The sequence below is a fragment of the Tenrec ecaudatus genome, chromosome 9 (assembly GCF_050624435.1).
Source record: "Tenrec ecaudatus isolate mTenEca1 chromosome 9, mTenEca1.hap1, whole genome shotgun sequence".
Lineage (NCBI taxonomy): Eukaryota > Metazoa > Chordata > Mammalia > Afrosoricida > Tenrecidae > Tenrec > Tenrec ecaudatus.
In genome coordinates, this window is record NC_134538.1 from 70,579,535 (window position 1) to 70,603,162 (window position 23,628).

Genomic DNA, 23,628 nt, shown 5'->3' on the forward strand with positions numbered 1-23,628 from the left:
AACTTTGCCAGGAACTCTGTGAAGCCCCCTCGTGTGTAGTGCACACAGATGTTTTGAATGCATGTGTGTGAAAGTCATGGGCGATTCGCTGATGAGAGATTCTGGGGTGGCACGGATGTCCATCGAATCATCCCGAATCCAAGAGCCTAGGCAGCTTGGAACTCTGGCCAAGTTCTCCTCTGCTGTTGCCTAACGGTGACTACAGGAGGCGTGTATGAAAAAGCTCCTGGGCCACGGAGACCTCTGAGTACACTGCTCAGTGCTGCTAGTTGCTGTGGAATCAGCTCAGCCTCCTGGTGACCTTGTGCATAACAACGAAAACTTAACCCAGGCTCGTCTAGCCTCATGCTTGTTCGTAAGTTTGAATCCATTCTTGAGGTCACTGTCTCAGTCCATCTCAGCGAGCATTGTTCTTGCCCTCCATTTTACCACATCTTATGTCCATCTTCAGCAACCAATCCTTCCTGATGACGCGTCCAAAGAAATCAAGTTGGAGTCACAGACAATATTTTGTGATTTGCAGAAGTAGACTGCCAGGCCTTTCTTTCTAGTCTGTCGTATCTGGAACCTCTGGTGCGAACTGACATACAAAAGATGACCCTGCTCGTATTGGAAATACTGGACACCTAGTTTCCAGCACTGTTGTAGTATGGAGCCAGCACAGAATAAGTGAGCAGACAAGTGAATGTGGAGTATAATCATTAGGCATATATATATATATATATATATATATATATATATATATATATATATATATATATATATATATATAGAGAGAGAGAGAGAGAGAGAGAGAGAGAGAGAGAGAGAGAGAGAGAACACAAACTTTGTAGACCAGTTGCCTCCTATGCGTGCGTGCGTGCGTAACAAACTTTGTAGGCCAGTTGCCTCCTGTGTGTGCGTGTGTGTGTGCATGCATGTGTGTGTGTGTGTAACAAACTTTGTAGGCCAGTTGCCTCTTGTGCGTTTATCTTGGCCCTGCCACTTTCTGGCTGTGGGTGTGACCCCAGGCAAGCCCATGTGGCCTCCTTGTGCCTTGACTCTATCCCCTGTGAATTAGAGATAAGAACTGAACCTGTATCACAGGACTTGCATGAGAATTAAATGATTTCATAATATTCAAGAACTGAGAACAGCGGTTGATGTATTTTACGCACTATGTGAATGCTTGCCCCCCAAATAAACTGTCTAACCTGATTCTCATAATCTTTCAGGATAGTTACCTTACATTAAAGAATATGCAATTTATGTCTTTTTTCTTAATACTAAACCAACAAGCAAATAGAAAGACTCTGTAATTAAGAGTCTCTAAAGTGTTGATTTTCTCCCGTAGTCATTTAAAAAGTAGCATCTCTGTGCTGACAGTGCCGCCGCGGATGGGTAGAAAGAGCGTGCTAGCTAGCACAACGGTAAAAACCGTATATCCAAAACTTGCCTTCGTTGGTGAGACTGGGCTTCATTCACATAATGGCTCACAGCAGAAAGAAGTAAAATTAAAGGTATTTTTGAATGACAGCAAATACATTCTAGGGACTGTGGATGTTTGCTTTAAAATCACCCAGGGCCGGAAACCCTCTTTCCACAAGTGTTAGGAAAATAGGCTGGTTAAGCGCAGGGACTCTGGACAAACTTGCACGTAGCCGTATTTTCCATTCCCTGAGTACCCTGGTATCCGGTGTGTTGGGGCGGGCTAAGTAGGGAAACAAAGCCAGCGACACTCAGTTATGTGTAAGAAAGAGCTTTATTCCAAGATACAATCTTCTCTCGAGGCGTGCCAGCCCACTCCAACGTGTCTATGGGTCCGATGCGAACTGTGGAGCCCTCTCAGACTCACAGAGCTACCGGCGATGGTGCAGCAAGATCGCAGGCTGGTGGGTTCACAAGCCCCTAGTCCCAAATTCAGTGGAAACGTGACAGGGTGTCAATAGTGCTCAGGGTTGAGGGGCGCACAGGGGGCTGCCCTGGAGGCAAGCACAGAGTCCCAGCAAGCAGGAAAGCAGAGGCCGAGAGAAAGGAAGAAGCGCTCACTGTCGCTCGTGTAGAAAGACCACCCCCAAAAGAGGCACCGTCAGGCTGCGACCTGATGATGGGTAGGGCTCCACTCCTACACTGTCATACAAATTCAAGTTGACATAAAGTCTACCACAGTCAGAGCACATGGACTTCTCCTTGATCAACCATATCATTGTCTGGCATTTTACTTGTGTGACAGAGTAAGAAAATGACTATCTAATTGGTGCATTGACTCTGGGTGCCTGGCAGTGAGGAAGGCTGAGGTGTGAGGGGAGTGGAACATCGGCTGTGATTATTAACTTGCTCAGCTGGACTCAGCAATGGTTCTCAGTGGTGTGGGCCACCTTCCATTTTCACATCCAGCGGATTTTCACCTAATGCCCTGGTATTAGGAAACTAACCAGGTTTTCGCCACTCTTGATATTAATGTCATTTCATGCTTCAGCTATTAGTTCAAACACCTGTGGGAAGACCTTTTTCTAAACTGCCATCTCTATGGTCCAGGCTATGCTCTGGGGGCTTTGGCCTTCGGTTCATAACTTGTGAGTGCCTCTTTGCTTCTGCGTCCACAAACCTGGTCTCTGAGGTTCTCGTCACATCGGTCCATTGAGTCAAGGGGACTGAGCTGAGTGTTGTTAGTGGTTGTTTGGTATAGTAGAGTCAGTTGCAACTCCCAGAGACCCTGTACACAACACAAGGAAACACCGCCGGTCCAGCGCCATCCTCACAATTGTTCCTAGGTTTGAGCCCATTGTTGCCGTGGATGTGTCGGTCCATTTTGTCGAGGGCCTTCCTCATTGTCCCTGCCCCTCCACTGTAACCAGCAGGATAGCCTTTTTCTGCCACTGGCCTCTCGTGGTAAATATTCTTTGCCAGCACCATAATTCAATGCATCAATTCATCTTTGGTCTTGCTTACTCAGCGTTCAATTTTCACATGCGTATCAGGCAACTGAAAATGCCTTGGCTTGGGTCAGGTGCATCTTAGTCGTCAAAATGACATCCTTGATTTTCAACACTTCAAAGAGGTCTGGTGTAAGAGTTTACCCAAGGCAACACGCTCTGTGCTGTCTTCACTGCGCTTCCGTGAGCAGTGGTTGTGGATCCAAGCAAGATGAAATCCTTGGCAACTCAATCTTTTCTCATTTTGTCATTGATGTTACTGAAGGGTCCAGATGTGAGGATTTTGGTCATCCTCACAGTGAGTCGTAATCCATATGGAAGACTGCAATTCCTAGTCTTCATCAGCACGTGCTGCAAGCCCGCCTCTCTTTCAGCAAGCAAGGCTTTGTTATCTGCATATGGCAGGTGGTTCCTAAGCCTTCCTCCATTCCCAATACCACATTCTTCTTCATACAACCCAGCTTCTCCGGACTATACTGTACACAAATACAAATATGAAGACCTTAACTTGTTATGTTTTTACTGCTATAAATCTTCATCCTTCCAAATCATCAGTTGGCAAAAGTATGATCATCAGGGGATTATTAGCCTAAATATTCCCCATATTTCTCTTAATTTTACAACCCAGGTTTCATACACTCTTAATATCGCCGTGCATCCTTTGAGGCCTTTGGGACAGAAGAGAAAGACCTGGCTTTGAGAAGTAAGCAAGACCCAGGTCACGCATGACCTGCAGATACTGATAAAAACAAAGCCAGACAAACAAACTCACTGCCATCCGGTCACTTCTGACTCAGGATGACGCTATAGGACAGGGTAGAATGCCCAGGTTGATTTCTCAGCCGCTGACTCAGAACAGCCCCGGAGCATAGCTCCCCAGCTCCAGACTCACTTCACGCCTGCCCGTCTAGAATCATTTTCCTAGAGAGACGGACTTGGTGTCATTGCTTTGCCCAGTCTTCAGGGAGGCTCACCCTTGCTGTTCATTCATCTGCGGCTATTTCACCCTATCCCTCATGCGCCCAGCTCACATGGCTGGGCAGGCAATTATTTATAGCCACACTAAACTTGCTGTATGACAGCCTCTTAATGTGCCACTTCTCGGAATAATGTTCCACACAAGGAAGTTTTAACAAGGACGCACAGACCCTCCTTCCTGAATAAGCTCTTCCATGCCCAGGCTTGGACTGCTGGCCACAGCACGAATCCCTGTCTTTGTCCTAACAGATGCCACAAAGCGGGTGATTCAAACAGTGAAGGCATCCTCTTTCATTTCAAAGAGATCTTGGATTTGGGGATGGAGCATCACTTTCCTAGCACTGCCGCATAGCAGGTTAGCACGAAGTGGGAAGGCTTCCAATAGGACACTGTGGTCCTCTCTGTAAGGCTGGCATCACGGGTTGTCTGGAACGTACTCTGTTTGAAGACTCTCTGGGAGGGTCCTTCCTTGCCTCTTCTACCTCCTGGTCGCCCCCAGATGTTCCTTGTTTGATGGCAGCGTCACTAATCTCTGCCTCCATCCTCCCATGGCTGGGTTCCCTCTGTGCATGTCTCCTCTCCGTGTGCCGCCTCCTCTTGTTCTGGGCTCACTGCATGCTAGCATGATCTCATGTTAATTCTCTCTACTTTCAGACATCCTATTACCAAATGTGGTCTCAGTGATAGGTACCAAGAGGAATAGCTCTTGGGAAACACAAGGCACTCATATCAACCGTAGAATTAGAATTGTCCTCTTTGCTAAACATCCATTTGACTAGCCCTACATTCCAGCAACATCGCCTGCAAAAAGTAGATACAATAGGTTTAACAATGACATGCTCATCACATCTCATACTATAAACCTGATACTCCTTCCAAGCCAATTCATTCCCCCTTGCTTCTCTCATTCTCTCTCTCTCTCTCTCTCTCTCTCTCTCTCTCGCTCTCGCTCTCGCTCTCGCTCTCGCTCTCGCTCTCGCTCTCGCTCTCTCGCTCTCGCTCTCTCGCTCTCTCGCTCTCTCTCGCGCTCTCTCTTGGCCAGGAAAGGACTGTCCTTAGACCTCTAAAAGGTTTCAGAAATTATTAGTTGTCTTTTTCTGTACATCTTTGTTTCCAGCTGAGTACAAACAGGAGGGGGACGGGGGAGATTCAGAATAGACCAGTAAACCATTTCTCAATTACAGCCTCACTCCCTGGAGTCATTTAACTCAGTTCTTATCAGAAATGTTAATTCACTGGAATTTCTGCTTATTTTCCATTGGCTACACATTTCACAAAATGACTCTGGGAATGTTGGCTTGTAACTTCTCAGGGAAGCTTGAATACTTTCCTGAAGGGAAATTCAAAGTCAACATATTAGACTTTAAGCTAAACTTTTTCTTAAATTGAAGCTCCCCCTCCCCCAACAGCATGGCTAGGTGGGGACAGGGGGCAGACACCCCCTGCTTGTATTCTACACAGCATCTCCTGACTCTAATTTTTTACATTTAATACATAATTTTATGTAATTCACATTTTGTGATAACTTAGAACATTTTTAATGTATCCGTAATTTATTGGGGCTTGTATAATTCTTATCACAATCCATATAAACATCCATTGTGCCAAGCACAAATGTACATTTGTTGCCATCATCATTCCAAAACATTTGCCTTCTACTTGAGCCCTTAATACTGGCTGCTCATTTTCACCTCCCTCCCCACTGCTCCCTACCCCATAAACCCTTCATCATTCATAAATTATTATTTTGTCATATGTTACACTTTCCGACGTCTCCCCACGCTCTCTTCTCTAATGTCCATCCCCCAGGGAGGAGGCTATAAGTAGATTCTTATAATCAATTCCCCTTTTCTACCCCACATTCCCTCCAGCCTCCACCATCGCCACTGTCACCACTGGTCCTGAAGAAGTCATCTGTCTTGGAGTCCCTATGTTTCCAGTTGCTATCTGTACCAATGTACATCCTCTAGTCTAGCCAGATTTGTAAGGTAGAATTGGGATCATGATAGTGGAGGGAGGAAGCATTTAAGAACTAGAGGAAAGTTATATGTTTCATCATTGCTACCCTGCACGCTGACTAGCTCATCTCTTCCCCAAAAACCTACAGTAAGGGAGTGTCTGGTTGGCTACCTATGGGTCTTGAGTCTCCACTCTGCCCTTACCCACATTTACAATGATATGATTTTCTGTTCCTTGGTGCTTGATACCTGATCCTTTCAACAGCTCATGGTCACACAGGCTGGTATGTTTCTTCCATGTGGACTTTGTTGCTTCTCAGCTAGATGGCTGCTTGTTTATCTTCAAGCCTTTAATACCCCAGATGCTATATCTTTTGATAGCCAGGCACCATCAGCTTTCTTCAGCACATTTGCTTATGCACATGTTTGTCTTCATTGCTCGTATCAGGAAGGTGGGCACCCACTGATAGATGATTTTTAGTTCTTTGATGTCTGATAACTGGTCCCTTCTATACCTCTGGTCAGAAAGGCTGATGTGCTTCTTCCATGTGGGCTTTGATGCTTCTCAGCTAGATGGCCGCTTGTTTATCTTCAAGCCTTTAAGACCCCAGACACTATATCTTTTGATTCCTGACTCGCATTTATGGAAGGCTTATGATAAGCCAGGCACAATGCTATGCTTTATGGGAATCCTCATTACAGTTTTGCTCAAGAATCTGAGATGTGAGCAATGTTGTTGATATGTGCTGCCATTCATACTCTGCCCCAGACTGATGTGACAATGGAACATAATTCAGCCTGGGCCTGAGCCAACCCCATGATTAATTGGGTACTGCTAGTCTCATGATAATGAGAGTGGATAGGAGACATTAAGCGATTCGGTTGAGTTTCCATAACTAATAAATGCGCAGGGAGAATTCTGGCCCCGGTCTCACCCCTAGAACGGATGCTAGCATTTTACCATCTTTACCACTCATCCAGAACAAAGTAAAATACTGAGTCATCTTATGTCAGAATAATGAAACTATTCAGATTACCTCGATTTTAATTTCATTAAGAAGAGGCCAACAATAGAAGTCAGAATGGAGGCTGACAGTTGTCACTTTATCTCGTCCCCATCCGAGCCCCTCTATTGGCTTGTCATTTCAGCTGGAATGAAGTCTTACTCCCCACAAAGCCCGATATGATATCAAACCTGCCTATTTCCTTGGCCTTATCTGTGTCTTTCTGTGTTCCTGAGTACCAGGTCACACACATCATGGACGGCAGAGCAGGGTCTAGCTGGGGCCAACTGGCTCCCGGGCATCTTGCCAGTTGGTAATAGAGGTACAGGGCTGGCCAAAGGCAGCACTACTCTGAACAGCCACGCTGTTTGAAATATAATTTTCCTGTCTCACTCTCTCGGAAAGTCCAGAGCTTACTTTTGAAAGATAACTTTTTAATGAAAGTATGACATGAATCTGTCAAAGTGTTCAAATACTAAGTGCAAAGCTCAGCAAATGTTCAAAATTCCAACCCTCCAGTCCTACCTAGCCACCACCCAGATCAAGACAGAAAGAGTTTTCAACCCTGGAGACCTCCTGGGAGCCACGGCGGGGTTCTGGTTATGCATTGAGCTGATAGCCCAAGGTCAGCAGCTTGAAGCTACCAGACACCTAGTGGAAGAAAGACAAGGCTTTCCATTCCTGTAAAGACTTACAGTCTCAGAAACCAATGAGCAGAAGTTGACTTGATGGCTATGAGTTTGGTTTGGGTTGATGGTGACCTTCTTGACCCGCCCCACCCCTCATCCCTTCTCCCTCCTTTACCGGATAGGTCTTCCTCCCTTACTATTCCCTCATTGTATCTGAAGTTTGCCTGTTTGGGTTTTTGAAAAAATGGAATCACCAACAACAATAACCACAAAACCAAATTCACTGCCATAAAGTCAAATCCAACTTTTAGCAGCCCTGTAGGACAGAGTAGAGCTGCCCCCGTGAGTGTCTTAGGCTGCGATCTTGGCCTGAGACAGCCCCACCTCTCTCGGAGCGACTACTGCTGCCCTCAGTAGACTCATTTGTAACCCACTGCACCGCCAGACCCCTAAAGCAGAATCATATCATATTGGGCTCATTTTACTCAACAGTATGTCTCTGATCGACCCCTGTTATTTTTTGTAGTATAGTTTTTAAAATAGATATTATGTCTTGTAACTGTGTTTTATAATGGGCAGCATTATTTTTCCTTTTTAAAAAAAAATCTCACCTTCTGTTGGAAAATGACACCATGCTTGGTAAAGAAGAGGAGAAGTAAAGGGAGGAAGACCCTTGAGTAGGCAGATCTGACAGCCCATTGAGAGCCAAGAATGGGCTCCAACATAAGCACAATGGTGAGGAGGGTGCCGCGCCGTGTTTTGTTCTGTTGCACACGGGCTCTTTTTGAGTCCGAACCAACTCAACAGGACCGAACAACAAAAGTTGTTGGATGGACATTTGGACTGTTGCAGACTTTTGGTTATAAAAAAAATTGGGTTGCTATGAACATGCTTCATATCTCTTTTGGAGTGTGTGTGTGTACATGCATATGGACATGCACACATACCCATTTGGTGTCTATATTTTGGTGGAATTCCTGGAGCATACAATATGAATACGTGAGCTTTAGGAAACCCTGCCACACTGTTGTCTGAAGTGGTTAACCTATTTACATCCCCACATTACTGAAGCCTTCTACTGCTTTAAGGAACAATAGAAAACAGCCTCAGACACTCACAAGGGCAGCTCTACTCTGTCCTATAGGGCTGCTATGAGTTGGAATTGACTTTATGGCAGTCAATTTGGTTTTGTTATTGTTGTTGGTGATTCCATTTTTTCAAAAACCCAAACACTGCTGTACAGTGTTGATTAGAGGAGTTTTACACATCTTTCCCAGATCTACTCTAATTGCTGGTTATTAGTACTTAGAACTCCCTTTGATTTTATTTTTACATTGGCCTGATCTTTACCAACCTTGCTGAATCACGTTATATATTTGAGGGTTATTTTCTGTATAACAAGTCCCCCTTTCAGCCACTTTTTCCTAACTTCTGGAGGTAAGGTGTGGTACTTACATAATCTGGTGTTAATTTGGGATTTGAGAGGATTAAGAGTGAAGGGGTGGAGTCTAGTCTGTCAATCGGGTTATAGCAGTGGGCATGGCTTCTCCTGAGGATTCTGGGAACTCCTGTATTTCCTCCTTGGAGAATGGAGACACACTTTCTCTCTGCTCACTCCCTGAGAGATTCTGCTAATTAGACACATGGAACTATGCTGACGGCAGTGAGAGGCCTGGAGGAGCCACATGGAGCCTCATGCCAGCACTGAAATGCTTACACTGCCACTGGATCCACAAGACTTTGCACCCACTGGCCTGTGATCTTCCTGCATTCGGCATCATTGCATGTGTTTCATGAGTCTGAAAAGGACTTCATTGATTACTATCAGACATATGGGCTAATATCAGACTTATGGACTTGATCTGGACTGGGCTGGGATGTTTTCTCAATAGTCAACTCCTTTTGTATGTAAGCTCTTTTTTTAAAATCATTTTATTGTGGGTTCGTACAACTCATCACAATCCATACATCCATCTATTGTGTCAAGCACATTTGTACATGTGTTGCCATCATCATTCCCCAAACATTTGCTTCCTGCTTGAGCCCTTGGTATTAGCTCCTCATTTTCCCTCTCCCTCCCCACGCCCCTCTCCCACATGAACCCTTGATAGTTTATAAATTATTATTATTTTGTCATATCTTTCCCAATCCCTTCACCCATTTTTCTGTTGTCCATTCCTCAGGGAGGAGGTTATATGTAGATCCTTGTAATCGGTTCCCTCTTTCCAACCCACTCTCTCTCTACCCTCCCAGTATCACTATTCTCAGCACTGGTCCTGAGGGGATCGTACACCCTGGATTCCCTGTGTTTCCAGTTCCTATCTGTACCAGTGTATATTCTCTGGTCTAGCCAGATTTCTAAGGTAGAATTAGGATCATGATATTGGTTGAGGTTGGGGAGGAGCAACCTTTAAGAAACTAGAGGAAAGTTGTATGTTTCATCGTTGCTACACTGCACCCTAACTGGTTCGTCTCTTACCTATGACCCTTCTGTAAGGGGATGTTCAGTTGCCTACAGATGGGTCTTGTGTCCCCAATCTGCACTCCCCCTCATTCACAATGATTTAATTTCTTTTTGTTTTTTGATGCCTGATACTTGATCCCTTCGACACCTCGTGATCACACAGGCTGGTGTGCTTCTTCCATGTGGGCTTTGTTGCTTCTCAGCTAGATGGCCGCTTGTTTACCTTCAAGCCTTTAAGACCCCAGACAGTATATCTTTTGATAAAGCTCTTTCTTATACACACACACATACAATTTATATAGATACAGCACAAAGGAATATAATAGTTAATTAGTCCACAGAGCAGTACAAAGGGCTCAGTTCAACTCACTTCCATGGAACAGTTAATATACTTGAAGTCCTTCAACTCATGAGCTGACAGTTGAGTCTTCTATGGGGTAGTGCAGGCAGTCCAGCCACAGGCAGCAAACAGCAAGTCAGGTCACAAATAGTCAGCAAGATGACAGGATCCAACTGTCTCAAGCACTGTATACACCAGCAGGGCGGCGAAGCAGGTCTTGAAGGAAACTTGAGTTCTAGAGACATGATCCATGGCTTGGCATTCCCACAGGTAGAGTAGCTCCCAAGTTGAGGCAGAGAACTAGCAGTCACACGCTGGCCCAATCACCAGAGAGCATGTTCCTATTGGCCAGGTTGACAAATTATACCGACCTATCACCTAAAGCTGCTACTGAATTTCCACATTGTCTAGAATCTGCTACTTGGATCACTTCTTAGCAATATTAAAGATTTGCCTCTCTCCTCAGTTAGCCCCTGGGCTGCCTTTGCCGTTAGCCCCTAGTTCTGGGTTCTCTCATGATGCTGGACTTCTCTTAGGCATTCTTTCCATTACCTCTTGGTAAAGGTGAAATTGGCTTTCTTTTTTTTTTTTTTGGTGACGAGGATGGGACACGAGAAATTGGCTTACTCTGCTCACGGAAGTCTTGCATGGACCATCCAGAATTTCTGGAGTACTGAGATCACTGTGTGTGTGTGGTTTTTTTTTTTAAGTCTCCACTTACCTCCAAAACCACTGCAATGGTGTCTGTTCTGACTCCTAAGGACCTTCTGTTGAATGTCTGAGGCTGTAAATCTTTACCAGAGCAGATAGCCTCCTCGTCCTCCTGCAGAAGCACTGGTGAGTTTGAACTACCAACCTTGTAGTTAGCAGTCCAACACCCCCAACAATGCCATCAGGGCTCCCATTCTGGTTTCCAAGGAGGATGTAAGCATATTGCAATTTCAAAATTATTTTTGATGTTCTGTAGGGAATTTGGATAAAAGAGGATTTATCCTCCTGAGATTGAATCACTGCCTTTATGAGGAGTCCCCACTTTGCTCAAATTCTAAAGGAATCGAAAGTGAAATCAAGGAGGCTCTGTGTGAATAAATTTAACATGTATGACGAGTGCCCAGCATCTTCATAAATGCCAACATCCGCTGACTATCTGCAGCATATTTATAGACACTGCTTTTAATTCTAACAAACATCATTTTACCTAAGTACAATAATAATAATTTTGTGATTAAAGCTGGTAACAGCGGACATTTGCTGAGTGTTTATTGTTTCTTAGTCACTATGCTAATTGCTCTACATTTAATCCTTGCAGAAACCTGATGATATAAAAAGTAATTGTCTTGTTTTTTCCTTAATGAGGAAATCGGCGTCCAGAGGAACTATCTAAGTTGAGCAGGGTCTTGTTGCTAGTAAGTAGAAACAGCAAGGTTTGCATCAAGGCCAGCCTGACTTCGGAACCTCTGCATTTTTATTAATACCTTCTGCCCGGCTGGGATGCGGCCTTAGGTCCTTCTTGCTGAATTGGCGGTCCTTTAGTACAGTGAGTCTGATTTTTAGCTCTAATATGAGTCAGTAGTCTTTTCTCTCCTTGTCCTTATGAAAAGACCCATAGGGAAAGCGAATAAGGAAGCATTGGATTAGCTATCGCGTGTTTCTTCAGTGTAGATTTCGTACTATTTTTAGGCATCATAGCGGAGAGGAAAGAATATCCAGAGTTCTATGAAAGGCAACTTCAGGAGCTGCGAAGTTTGACAGCCTCTGATCTCTGTCCTGAAATAGCAGGAGCAGCAGCTTCTCGATTGGCTGAGCCCCACGGCAGTGCATGAACCTCAAGTTCTTTGCCCTCCCTCCCCTTTTTTTGACCTATCCCACCTACAGGAGGTTCTGAACTTTTAGCATCTTCCCACACAGTACCACCCTCCAGAATCAGACTTTGGAAGAATACTAGATTTAAAAATAGAAACCCCAAGGCCATGAGGGGAAGGTGATCTTCTGCAAAGGCATACATAGACTTGTGCATCGAAACCAAACCAAACTCCCTGTTGCTGGGTTGATACTGACTCCTAGCAGCCTCCTGTGGGTGTCTGAGACTTTCACTGTTTACAGGAATAGAACACCCAGTCTTTCCCCTCAGCGCTGTTAGTGGCTTCCAACTCCCCACCATGCAAATCACAGCCCAACTCCTAACCACTACACCACCAGGACGCCTCGGTTTGCTTCAGAGAGGTGATAGATATATTATCCAGGTGGACCAGAGGACCATGAAGTGTTCTCACTTGAGTTTACATGCTGTGGGGTACTAGTAAGATTGGACAACTGCTCTGAGTAAATGGGCATGTGCTAACATGCTTCTGTGTCTACCACCGATCCCCGCTTAACATAGCCCCATGACTATCAGACCTCTTCTACCGCAGAACGGGGAGCAGGGAGAATCAAGGTCCGCATCTGCCCAAAGTTGACCCCTAGAAGATGGACGTCAGATGTCCTTTTTCTCTCCGCCCCTTTTACCAATTCTGACACACCTTTCCGTCCCACATACACTCTCTATACGGGATTCAGTAAATCATGTCAGTGTCCATTTAGAACTCACACTTATGGCGTTTATTAGAGAACTATGAGGTTGTAGTTCAGGATCAGGAATATCTAAAATAGACCTCTTCCACCTGGGAAGCTTCTTCTCAGCTATGCCCACAGATAGGCTTCTTTATGAACTGCAGCCCCCAGATCTGGCCTCTGCCCTGCTTGGGGAAGTCATACATCCGCTGCAGCCACCTTGCTTCTTGGACCACACCATGCCACACCAGCCTCCTGGGTCTGCAGCTGCCCTTCTCTGATGCCGTATTCGATTGTGCTCACAGTTTCAGGTGCTACATCTCTCTGTGTCCTCCGAGTCTAGGAGGTTCTCAGCACAGGGACTATGAATCTACAGGACACATTTTGTCCCAGGCTCTTCTTTGTGGTAGTGAAATACATGCCACCCACCCCCACACCTGGATGGCTCATTCTAAACCTGGTGGGATGACAAAAATGACCAATTCCCGCTTTATCTTTAGGGTTCTACATATCTGTTTGCCTGACCCAATACCACAACAATTTACGCACATTGTTAGTAAGCCGTCCAATCCCCGTGGTGGGCCACATGCACCCTGAATGCCTGGCCTTACCCAAATGTTTTGTGGAAGTCACAAGACCACAGACCTTAGAAGGATGGTGGTAAGTCATCCACTGCACACATCCCCTTTTCCTGTAATTTATAATTTTGATCAGTGCAGGTAACCCTCTCAATGTACACCATTATCCCAAACATTGCTGATAAAATAGCTTATAGTTCACATTCAGAAGTTGCCGGAACTTTCACCTCACCATTTGCAAACCGCTTCAGTCTCTCTTAGCATAACAAGGTCCAGGTGAGTAAGGGACAAAGGCTTTCAGCATCTCAAAATTATATTTGTTCTAGAAAATCTCCGCGAAAGAGCAGAAATTAGGCACACTTGCCTATGTCATCTTGTCACTCTCTCGTTTGTCAGGTAGTTTTCTTATGTAAAAGACTGTGTTCGGTGGCATTAATAGTTGAAAAGGTTGTGAAAACAGCTGGCCTTTTTTTTAGAAGAGAAGAATAAATATTAGCTTTTTGAAAATGCCTGAACCTTTCAAGCGCCATTTTGACGCTTTGGCTCCCACATGAAATAAGGAGGTGACCGTTGAATAAAGGAAATCATAGCGTGGGACCTCAAGTTCAGAGCAGTCATGTCCTCTAAGTTCTGCAATGATTGAAGTTGAAAAGACCTTCTAGTGTGTGTGTGTGTGTGTGTGTGTGTGTGTGTGTTCACAATCTTAAAATGTAGGGTTTCAGACCAAAAATACATAGCCCAACTCACTGCCTCGAGTCAATTCTGACTCCTAGTGACTCTGTAAAGCAGAGTAGAACTGCCCCTGTAGTTTCTGAGATTCCAGCTCTTCACAGGAGTAGAAAACCCTGCCTTCTGCAGAGCGGTGGCTGGTCATTTTGAACATCTGACCCTTAGATCTCAGTCCAATGCATCACCACTATGCCTCTAGGACTTCATAGATGCCTTAAGACTCAATTAACCTATCACCTAGATAAGTCAGGAACTTGGAAGCCAGTGGACTGAGATGACCTTCCCAAGACCTTGGGACAGGAGCTAACACTGTTCTCCAGGGTCTTCTTGCAGGGGAGCACTCCCTCCTCACTGTGCTGCAGCTGCCCCAGCTCCCCGAAACCAGAACACCGTTACCGAGCCATGGCCCATCATGGAAACCAAAGCCGGGTCCCTCTCAGTCACTTCTGAATCGTGGTGACCCCTAGTCAGCACTGAAGTGTGTCCTACAGAGTTTCCAAAGGCTGCTGTTGCAGCAAGAGACTGCCAGGATTTGAACCACTAAACTCACAGTTAGTAGCAAGCCCTGAACTATCAGTACCCCCAGGGCTCCTCATCTCACATTAAAAAGACAGATGTTTTACTCTTGAAGCACTTGTAATTCACAACGAGCCCATACATTGCTACGGAGTAGAACTGTGCCATAGATCATGAAGCCTTTCCTACACAGCCTGCTGGGTGGGTTCGAACCAGCAACCTTTGAGTTAGCAGTCATTTACAATACTTCAAGGCTTAAAGACAAAACAAATTGCTACATAAGTATGCAACAATCTTGCTTACATTTTTCAGTACATTGGTACATAGATTATAGTTGCTTTCAAAGATAGTCTACTTTTATATGAACTAGATGTCAGCAAATTAATAGAATTGGTTGTACCCTAGGCCCTCAAAATATCTTAATATTCCACACTTAGAAGACAATTAAGTTGATTCTATTTTCTACAGCAGAATCTCATTGTGTTAAAAATAGTATAGTTAAAAACAAGTTGGTCTCAGAGAGTCTCACTATTTTTGTCTCATTAAAGCCTTTCTCTACATTTCATTTATAAAATCATTGTCTATTAGTTGAACACGTCTTTTTCCCCCTCTCAATGAGTGTTTTTGTTTCTCTTAAAAGCCAATACTGTAAACGTCACTCTTCCTGCTTTGGTTTCTCTGTTTAAACCTTGACCCTACCTAAAGTCACTCTAGTGGCTACACACTGAGCTGCCAGCCATGGGGCAGTGATTGGAACCGCCCCCTCCCACCCGCTCCCCCCCCCCACCCAGCAGCTCTGGGGGAGAGACAAAAGACGGTTTAATCCAGTAAAGATTTAAAGTCTCGGAAACCTAAAGAGGCAGTTCTACCCTGTCCTGCAGGGTCGCTATGAGTCGGCACTGAGTGGACGGCAGTGAGTTTGGTGAGTGTGGTGGAGACCATCTCTACAAAGTGACGTCAGCTGACACTCTACAGTGGGCATGGCTGGGTCCACTTTAATTATGGACATTAACCCCTCTTGGTTCATAAAGGCATTGTTCTTAAGCCAGTCTCCCCAGTTCAGCCTCCTAATAAGCTGATGAGGTGTGCACTGCTGTTGCCTCCAGTTTCCAGTTGAGGAAAAGGAGGCGAGGACAGCCTGTAAATGGCAGGCTCAGGATCGGAACCCTGGCAGAGTTAGGATTGGAACCCTGGCCGTCTGGGGCCAGTGTTCCCTTTTCACCATCTCGTGTCCCAGGAAAGCCATCTGCCTTGTCACCATGCCTGCCTACAACAGGGGTGTCACTGGGGAGCTGAAAAGGGCACAGGTCATGCCGGTGACACTAAATCGACTCACCAATGTCCGTGCAGCATTTCAGCAGAAATGTCTTTATTTTTGATAAAAATAGCTCTGTGCTTATCGCAACCGAAGCATTTTTAATCCCACTTTACATGTATAAGTAGACTTGGGAGGCAAACTCGATGTGCTCATTTATGTTGTGAATCTTTTAAGGCACTACAAAGGAGAGCTGGTGGAACTGGGGGGGGGGCACCTGTTGGACTGCTAGTCATGAGGTCAGCAGTCTGAAACCACCAGCTGCTCCACAGGGGAAGATGAAGCCGTCTACGCTTGGAGAGTTCCAGTCTTGGAAACACACAGGGGTGCAGTTCTGCTCTCTTCTATAGAGGTGTCATGAGTCGAAAGTGATTCAGCGGCAGTGAGTTGGTTGACGGTGCTACAAGGAGCCCTGCTCATGCTGCTGGGTAAGCATTGGATGGCTCATGCTAAGGTTAGCGGTTCAAAACTACCAGCTGCTCTACAGGAGAAATATGAGACCCCCTGCATCTGTCAAGATTTACACCCATAGAAGCCTTATACATACTGCCAATTACAGTGATGCTTTGAACCATGTGGTTTTGTCTACGTGTGCTATATTAAATTTAAAGGTATGGTTTTAATTTTGCTGGGTTTTAAAAAAAATGCCACTACTATTGCTATTAATTCAATGATGTTTGGGAATTACAATAGTAATATTAGAACCAAAAAAACATTACTGAGGGTTTTATGTGCTCTGTTGTGAGAGGCAACCGTAGCTGGAGGTGACAACATAAGTTATTTCACTGGGAGATGCCAACTTTATTGACCCCACTGTCAGTGAAATGAAAGGGAAAAATGAGTCAGATGAATTGAACACCCCCTCACTCCCCAGTTGATCATCCCCAATACTGAATGCATTTTGAAAATTTGAGAGGAAAAATGTAGTCAAACATCATCCTTGCTTCTAACACAGCACATCCTTAAGCCCATGGGTCATAGATTCCCAAATGCATATGTGGCAGTTACATAATCTAGTGTCAATTTGAGGATTAAGAGTGTAGGGGTGGAATCTAGGCTGTTAATCAGGATATAGCCAATGAGATCTCTGTGGGTGTGGCCTTCACTAAGGATTCTGGGAATTGCTGAACTTTCCTCCTTGGAGGTAAGAGACTCTCTGTTCACACCCTGGGAGACATAGCAGCTGACAAGACTCATGGACCCACCCTGATGCAGCTCTGGGTGCTGGAGAAGTCATCCAGAGACCCCTGCCAGCGCTAAGATGTTTCCAATGACACTGGATCCAAAGACCTTCTCCCCACTGGCCTGTGATCTTCTACATTTGGCATCATTGCATGTGCTCTGTGAGTCTGAAGAGGACTTTATAGATTGATATCGGACATATGGACTAATATCAGACTTATGGACTTGATCTGCACTGGGCTGCGATGTCTTCTCAATGTTCAATTGCTCTTGTATGTAAATCTCTTTCTTATACACATATGTGTGTCCATGGCTTTGTTTCTCTAGTCTACCCAGACTAACACATGATGGTACCTTGGGAGTTGGGTACTAGAGAAATCATAAAGATGGAGAAGAGTTCTTTGTTTGACCTCTCCCTCATGGCAGTGTTCCTTTTTTGGCTTGCCAAAAGTCAGCTATATCCTTGCAGTTTACTGAGTTGTTTTCTGGAAAGAATATGGGAAGTTAAAGTTTTGATTATTGTGTTTGGTTGTAGTCTTTGGTTATTCCTGTTTGAAATGGTGAGAATGAATGTGATTAGTGTATATTTTGAGCTCAGGGGTAGAAATCGCCATTTGAATTTCTCAGAGACCACACTGGTTAGAGAAAATGCTTGACAGAAGGTCAAATTGGCTGGTAGAAAGCTGGACCCTGGCTTGATACTCCCAAGAGACCTAATCCCATATTTTTGTATAAATAGAATAGTTTAGATAAGGATTTAGATAAGCTAAATAAGGATTGAATTTGACTATTTTAAGAATTGAGTTTAGTATCTGATTCTACTTTGTTTATACTAATTTCCTGTTTATTATTATTGATATAATGATTGATGGAAATGTTCATTGGGAAGTATGTTTCTTTAGTCTACCCAGACTAACACAGTATACGGGTGTTGGCATTGTCTGCTGGAGAAGGCCACGTTGATCTTGATTTGTTGTTCCCTCACTTCTCACTGCAAAGGGATGAGTCCAAAGGACATTTAGGAAGATGACAATCCGATCTTTTCTTGTGGTATTTGAAAAGAGTGCGTCTGGCGGTAGAGTGCTGGGTTAGATTCCTTGGCTGTGCCACGGCAAGTTACTTCATCATTTCCTTGATTCCCTCAGCCATGGACATGAGAATAACATACCTTCATTGCTATTGAAATATAGGAGAGGTAATGCAGGCGATGTCGACACATCGTTTTCCATAAGTGCTGGTTATAACAATTTTCATGTTACAGTGTACATAATCACTTCTGTTCACCTCGATATCACCGCTGACATTGTGTTTCCCAATGTGGATTCTACAGAACACCGACCTGGCTGCCAGTCAGCATTGTGAAGCACTCCTTAAGCGAATGTCTTTGACACTAACTAGTTCCCATGAGTAAACAATAACAACTGTGTCTCGTTTACTGATATCACGTAGGCATGCCGTTTCAGAACACACAATGTAAGGAAAAACAGCATGCTCTCCAAAATCCCTGTGCCTGTGGTCCCTGTCCTGCCTGTTTCCCTGCTCTCCCTGTTATTCTGCCCGCATTAGAATGCAGCCTAACCCGTGGTTCCAGGGCTGGGTCTCAACTCCGTTGCTTATCTCATTGTTTCTGGCTTCATTATGTTCTTCATATACCATTAGCATGATTTGCTTTATCGCTAACTTAAAAGTCCCTATGAGATGCAGCTACTGTTGGCGTACTAAAGAAGAGGATGAGAAGTTAAGTGGGCTTCTCTGGCAAAAATGGTTTCTAGGGTCCTAATTCTAGAGCTGAGCCAAGAGTCAAGCGTGGTCCCGACCGAAAGGGGAGTAGAGGCCTGCGGGCTTGAATACAACTCCATCTGGGTCGTGAACAGTAGGGAGAAAGCAGAGGGACATCGAACTCCAAATATACTCTAAGTCTGTCCGTTTGTCTCACTGGCGGCTGGTGTGCTGATAAGGGGCTGGAAGCGATATCACTGAGAGTTCCGTGTTCTAGCAGGGTGGCCCATGGTGGACAGGTTTCAGTGGAGCTTCCAGACTAAGACAGAATAAGAAGAAAAGGTCTGGTGAGCTTCCAAACATTAGCCAGCGACCTTATGACTCCTCTATTCTAGAAGCTGAAAGAGGAACCGCCTGGGCTGAGAAACACGACATGATAAGGGACTCCAGCAGGGTAACAGTGATGCAGATGGCACAGGGATGAGCCATGCTCCCTTCTTTGTACACATGGTCCCCGGAGTTGGAGATGACTTAACAGTCGTCACCATGAAGCACTGAAGTTTTTCTATTCATATGAGTTTACTTCACCCATACTTTCTACTGGGATGAAACAATTATTTTGGGGTTTAGGCAGGGCAGTGGAGGCAGGGATAACTGGACGATGCAATGAGGAAATCTCATGTCATAGAAAACAGGCTTTGCAGCCACGTGACCAGAGTTCGAATCCCACATCTGCCAGTTACAATCCATGTGCCTTTGGGATAACTTTCCCCTAGCCTTTCTGAAGCTTGTATTAGTCATTCCAAAAAAGAAATGAACGGCATCTGCCTCTGTGCTTGTTGTACTACTTGGTAGCGGTGGGAGTAAAACATTCAGTGGCAGGTCCATGTGGTCGGTTGGTGGCAGCTGCCGGTGGTGCCTCTGCCGTGTGGACAGGTCTTGTCATTTGCAGATGCGGCCTCTTCACTACTGTGGACCTCATTGGACGGGCAGTCCCCTTCACTCTTTCTATTGTGTATGTGAGAACTAGGTAAAGAAATTACCAACACTCCCCTCCTACTCATGTGCAGCCCCGTGTAGTCAGTTTTGAACTGTGCTCCGTGGAGTTTACAATAGCTGATATTTTGGAAGTAGATTGCCAGGCCTTTCCTCTGAGGCCCCTCCGGGTGGACTCTAACCCCCAAACTTTCCGTTGGCAGCCAAGCCTGTTAACTGTGGACTCTGGCGCACAGCGCTGGTCTCAGCAGTGCACTTGGTACAGGCTTTGTACTCAATAAACACTCCCTGTTATCCCGTATCCCTTCTGTCCTCTTTATCCTGTAGTGAGGCTGGGGACTTTCAGCTTTATCTGGCCTGTCCCAGCCCCAGGAATCCCATACAAACTGTAATGGGGCAGAGGCTGGGGAGATAGTACATGTAATCGCATTAGCCAGGAAACGATACTGTGAGAATGTCATCAATGATGAGTTCCTGGATGGCCATGGTATTTTACGGTGCTTCTTTGGTTGGTTTTGGTGTTCATGGAAGGGAGATGGACAGCTCCATGCATAGGCACCAAACAGCACAATCCTTACGTGTAGATGCACCAAGTGCGCCAAATAGCTGTGAGTTCGTGTCAGAGCTTCAGGTTTGCCATCTCTCCCCCAGGAGCATGGACTTGGAGGTGAGGTGGCTTACATGTTTCTGGCTGATACGAACAGGCATGGCTGGGGATTGGGGTAAAATCAAAGAGCAAGATACGTTCCTGGAAGCAATAAACTGGCACAATACCATCGTCATGGGCACCCCCTCTCTGTATGTGCACTCTGATCATTTCCGAAGCACTTCCCCAGGAATCATGCCGTTTGATCCTGTCTGAAAACCATGGGGAAGGCAGCGGGGCCAGCTTGGTCATTTTATAGCTAAGAATGCCAAGAGCTGCATGAAGAAGGTGAAGTGGCTTGCTATGATTGGCAGGGACTGCACCTGAACCTGTGTCTTCTGGCCACCGCCCTGCCCCATTTCCATGTAACATGCTGTGGTGCATTGCTGCTGACTAGGGGCCGGGCACTGCCTAGAAGGATCTAGCGTTTCTGTATCTTGACATCAAGTTGCACCACCCCCGGGGGTGAGCTATAGAAGTCTACACCACGTGAACATTTTAAATTATTCAGGAGTCTGGAATTCACTCTGTTCATCAAGGTTGAGCATTTGATTTGCATTTGCTTATGGCCCTGTCTTATCAAAGCCTGTCTCTTTTAGGTGTGATTGGGTTCTCCCTGCTGACTCCACCAGAGGATGTTCCCTAAGAGAGATAGGTGGCCATCACTCATAGGTGGCTGGCCCCAGGACTCCCGCTAAGTAGAGAAAGGTTCCTGAACTCCATTTCACCCTCAACCTTCCTCCTCTCCTAGCCTTGGAGTCTAACTGGTTAATCAGAAATATTCTATCCGCAACTGTTGGTTTCTTTGTTGTGAAAAGAATTTAGAGCACTGTTTTTCAGAGTCAACATTGTACGGTTCTTTGGGCGCCCATTCTCATCCATAAGCCGAGAACTGTCACAGCCCTGGGGACTGCCTAGGCGTGTAAATAACAGGTGCCTTGCTTGCCATGTCATGCATGTAAACATGACAGACACGGGGATTAAGAGAGGGGCCGGGTGCTGGCTGGGAAGGTTGAAACCGTTGCTATGCCTGGCACCCTGGGCCTGCCCCAAGGGGGCGCTGCGGTGATGTCACGTGTGGCTTTGTGGTTTGTGGGCACTGGGCAGTTGAATCCCTCCCAGCTCTTTGGGCTGCTTTGACCTCCAGCCATCGGTGCCTGGGCATGTAGTAGAAACAGTTCGTGTGGGATGAGAAGTGTAATGGACTCCGTTTCCCCAGCTCTTGCCAAAGGCAAGCCAAGAGCTCTCCAGAGAAATAGTCAAGGGAGCTGTCTGCAAAGCTTCGATCACCGAGGGCTGGGGGAACCTGGCTTCTGCCATCACTGCTCTGAGGAGGGAAGTGGGAATGAAGGGCAACAGAGGACCTGCACTGGAGAGCGCTACAATGGCCTGACAGCGGGACTTAAAATCAGCTCCAGGATCATGGAACAAAGACAGGAATAAGGATCATGGCTTGGGGTTGGTTGGTTAGGCACTGAGTTTCTTCCGTCAAACATGTGTGTCTCGGGTTCACATTTGACCTTAAACTTTTGAGTTGCACAGAGACTATTCTTGGTTTGCATTTTCAAAAGGTCATTCCTCAGATCTCACCTGAACCAGGTGACTCCATTATCTCTCTTGGGGAATCACCGTTTGACTATCTACTCACGTCGTTGCTTTAAAATGCCACCTTTATTTCCCCTCTCTTCCATCCAGCTAGCGAGACCTGCAATGACTTCCATCCGATGTTCTTCACCCATGACCGATCCTTTGAGGAGTTTTTCTGCATCTGCATCCAGCTCCTGAACAAGACCTGGAAAGAAATGAGAGCTACTTCAGAAGACTTCAACAAGGTAAGACAGATCTGAGGTAGTGTCACCAAAGGTGGCCATCCTCAAGGCTTTGAATGATCCTGAAGTTGTATGTGGGAGACTGGGACCTTGAAGGTGTTTTGAGAATGTTGGAAAAGAATCATCATTACATAGAGTTGATGCTGTGTCTTGATGATAGTCTCATCTCTCTGGGGAGAGTTGAGGTAGGAGCAGCTTTGATTCCTTTGTTGTGCCAAGCTGGGCCCGTTAGCTGAGATCCTTTCTACAGAAGCATTATCTAGATGAATTTATTTTTTAAATGGCATTGATTTATGTTTTAGGCTGGGTTCTCTAGAGAAGTAAAACTAGTGACATATATGAAGACATCTAGAGAAATGTACATTAAGAAAATGGTTTGCACAGTTGTAGAAGTAGGCAAGTCCAAGTCCAGGGAGGTTCCAAGTCTGTGGGTCAGATATCAAGCTGGAGGATTCACCCCACTCAGATGGCTCAGGTTACTGACGAATCAAGATTTGCAGAAAGACCACAGGCTGGTGGCTAGAGATGGATAAGTCCAAGCTTAGCAGGTCAAGCTTGTGGCTGGAGAGGTGAATGAATTCAAGATGGGCAGGTCAGATGAAAGGTTGCTGATGGCTTTGTGGTTGACAAGCAGTATGCCAGGCAGTTGACTCCAGTCCAAAGACTAAGAGGTCTATGAGTGAGATGCAAATTCCAGACCCAACCAAAGGCCAGCGTTTTCACAGAGTCCACTGAGATTGGAAGTAAACCACACCCCCAAGGAAAATTCCTTTCAATTCTCTCAGGGTTATGACCTTACATTAGGTTATATTCCACCTTAATCATCTTAAAATTTGGATTGACTGCTCAAAGCAAACCCCATTATGGAATGTATTAACTGGGTTAGATTACATTATGGGAAATCGCTGGGCCTTAAATGCCAAGCCATTGAGAATACTGGCTCAGCTTAGTTAACACAAAATCTGTAACACATAGTTTAGGATGTCTGTTCTTGCCAGTTGATCTGGGAGAGCCCCTTGCCTCCAAATGACTTACAAAAGGAAAATGACATCAGAGACTGCTGGGTCTGGGTGGTTTGGGTTCTTTGTGGTTTATGGATGTGTTGAGTTGACCTCTTTGTTGTGTCCAAAAGCATCTTTAATAAAATGCAAGATACCGCTCAGAGAACTGAATAGGTAATCATTTACAGTAATCATTGGATCCTTCTAACTGAGGTGCCTTTGGTTTTTTTTAATATTGTAATTTATTGCCATAATGTGAATTTCATATTTCTACTTGTG

The 23,628-nt window shown here is 45.3% G+C and overlaps 1 protein-coding gene across 1 annotated transcript in view; it reads left to right on the plus strand.

The window, feature by feature from the left end:
- ELMO1 (engulfment and cell motility 1) overlaps nt 1-23,628 on the plus strand; it is a 673,946-nt gene that overhangs the window by 453,450 nt on the left and 196,868 nt on the right. Inside the window, exon 16 of the mRNA XM_075558190.1 lies at nt 22,215-22,351. Within this exon, the coding sequence (XP_075414305.1) occupies nt 22,215-22,351 (137 nt within the window). The remainder of the gene's footprint in view (nt 1-22,214; nt 22,352-23,628) is intronic.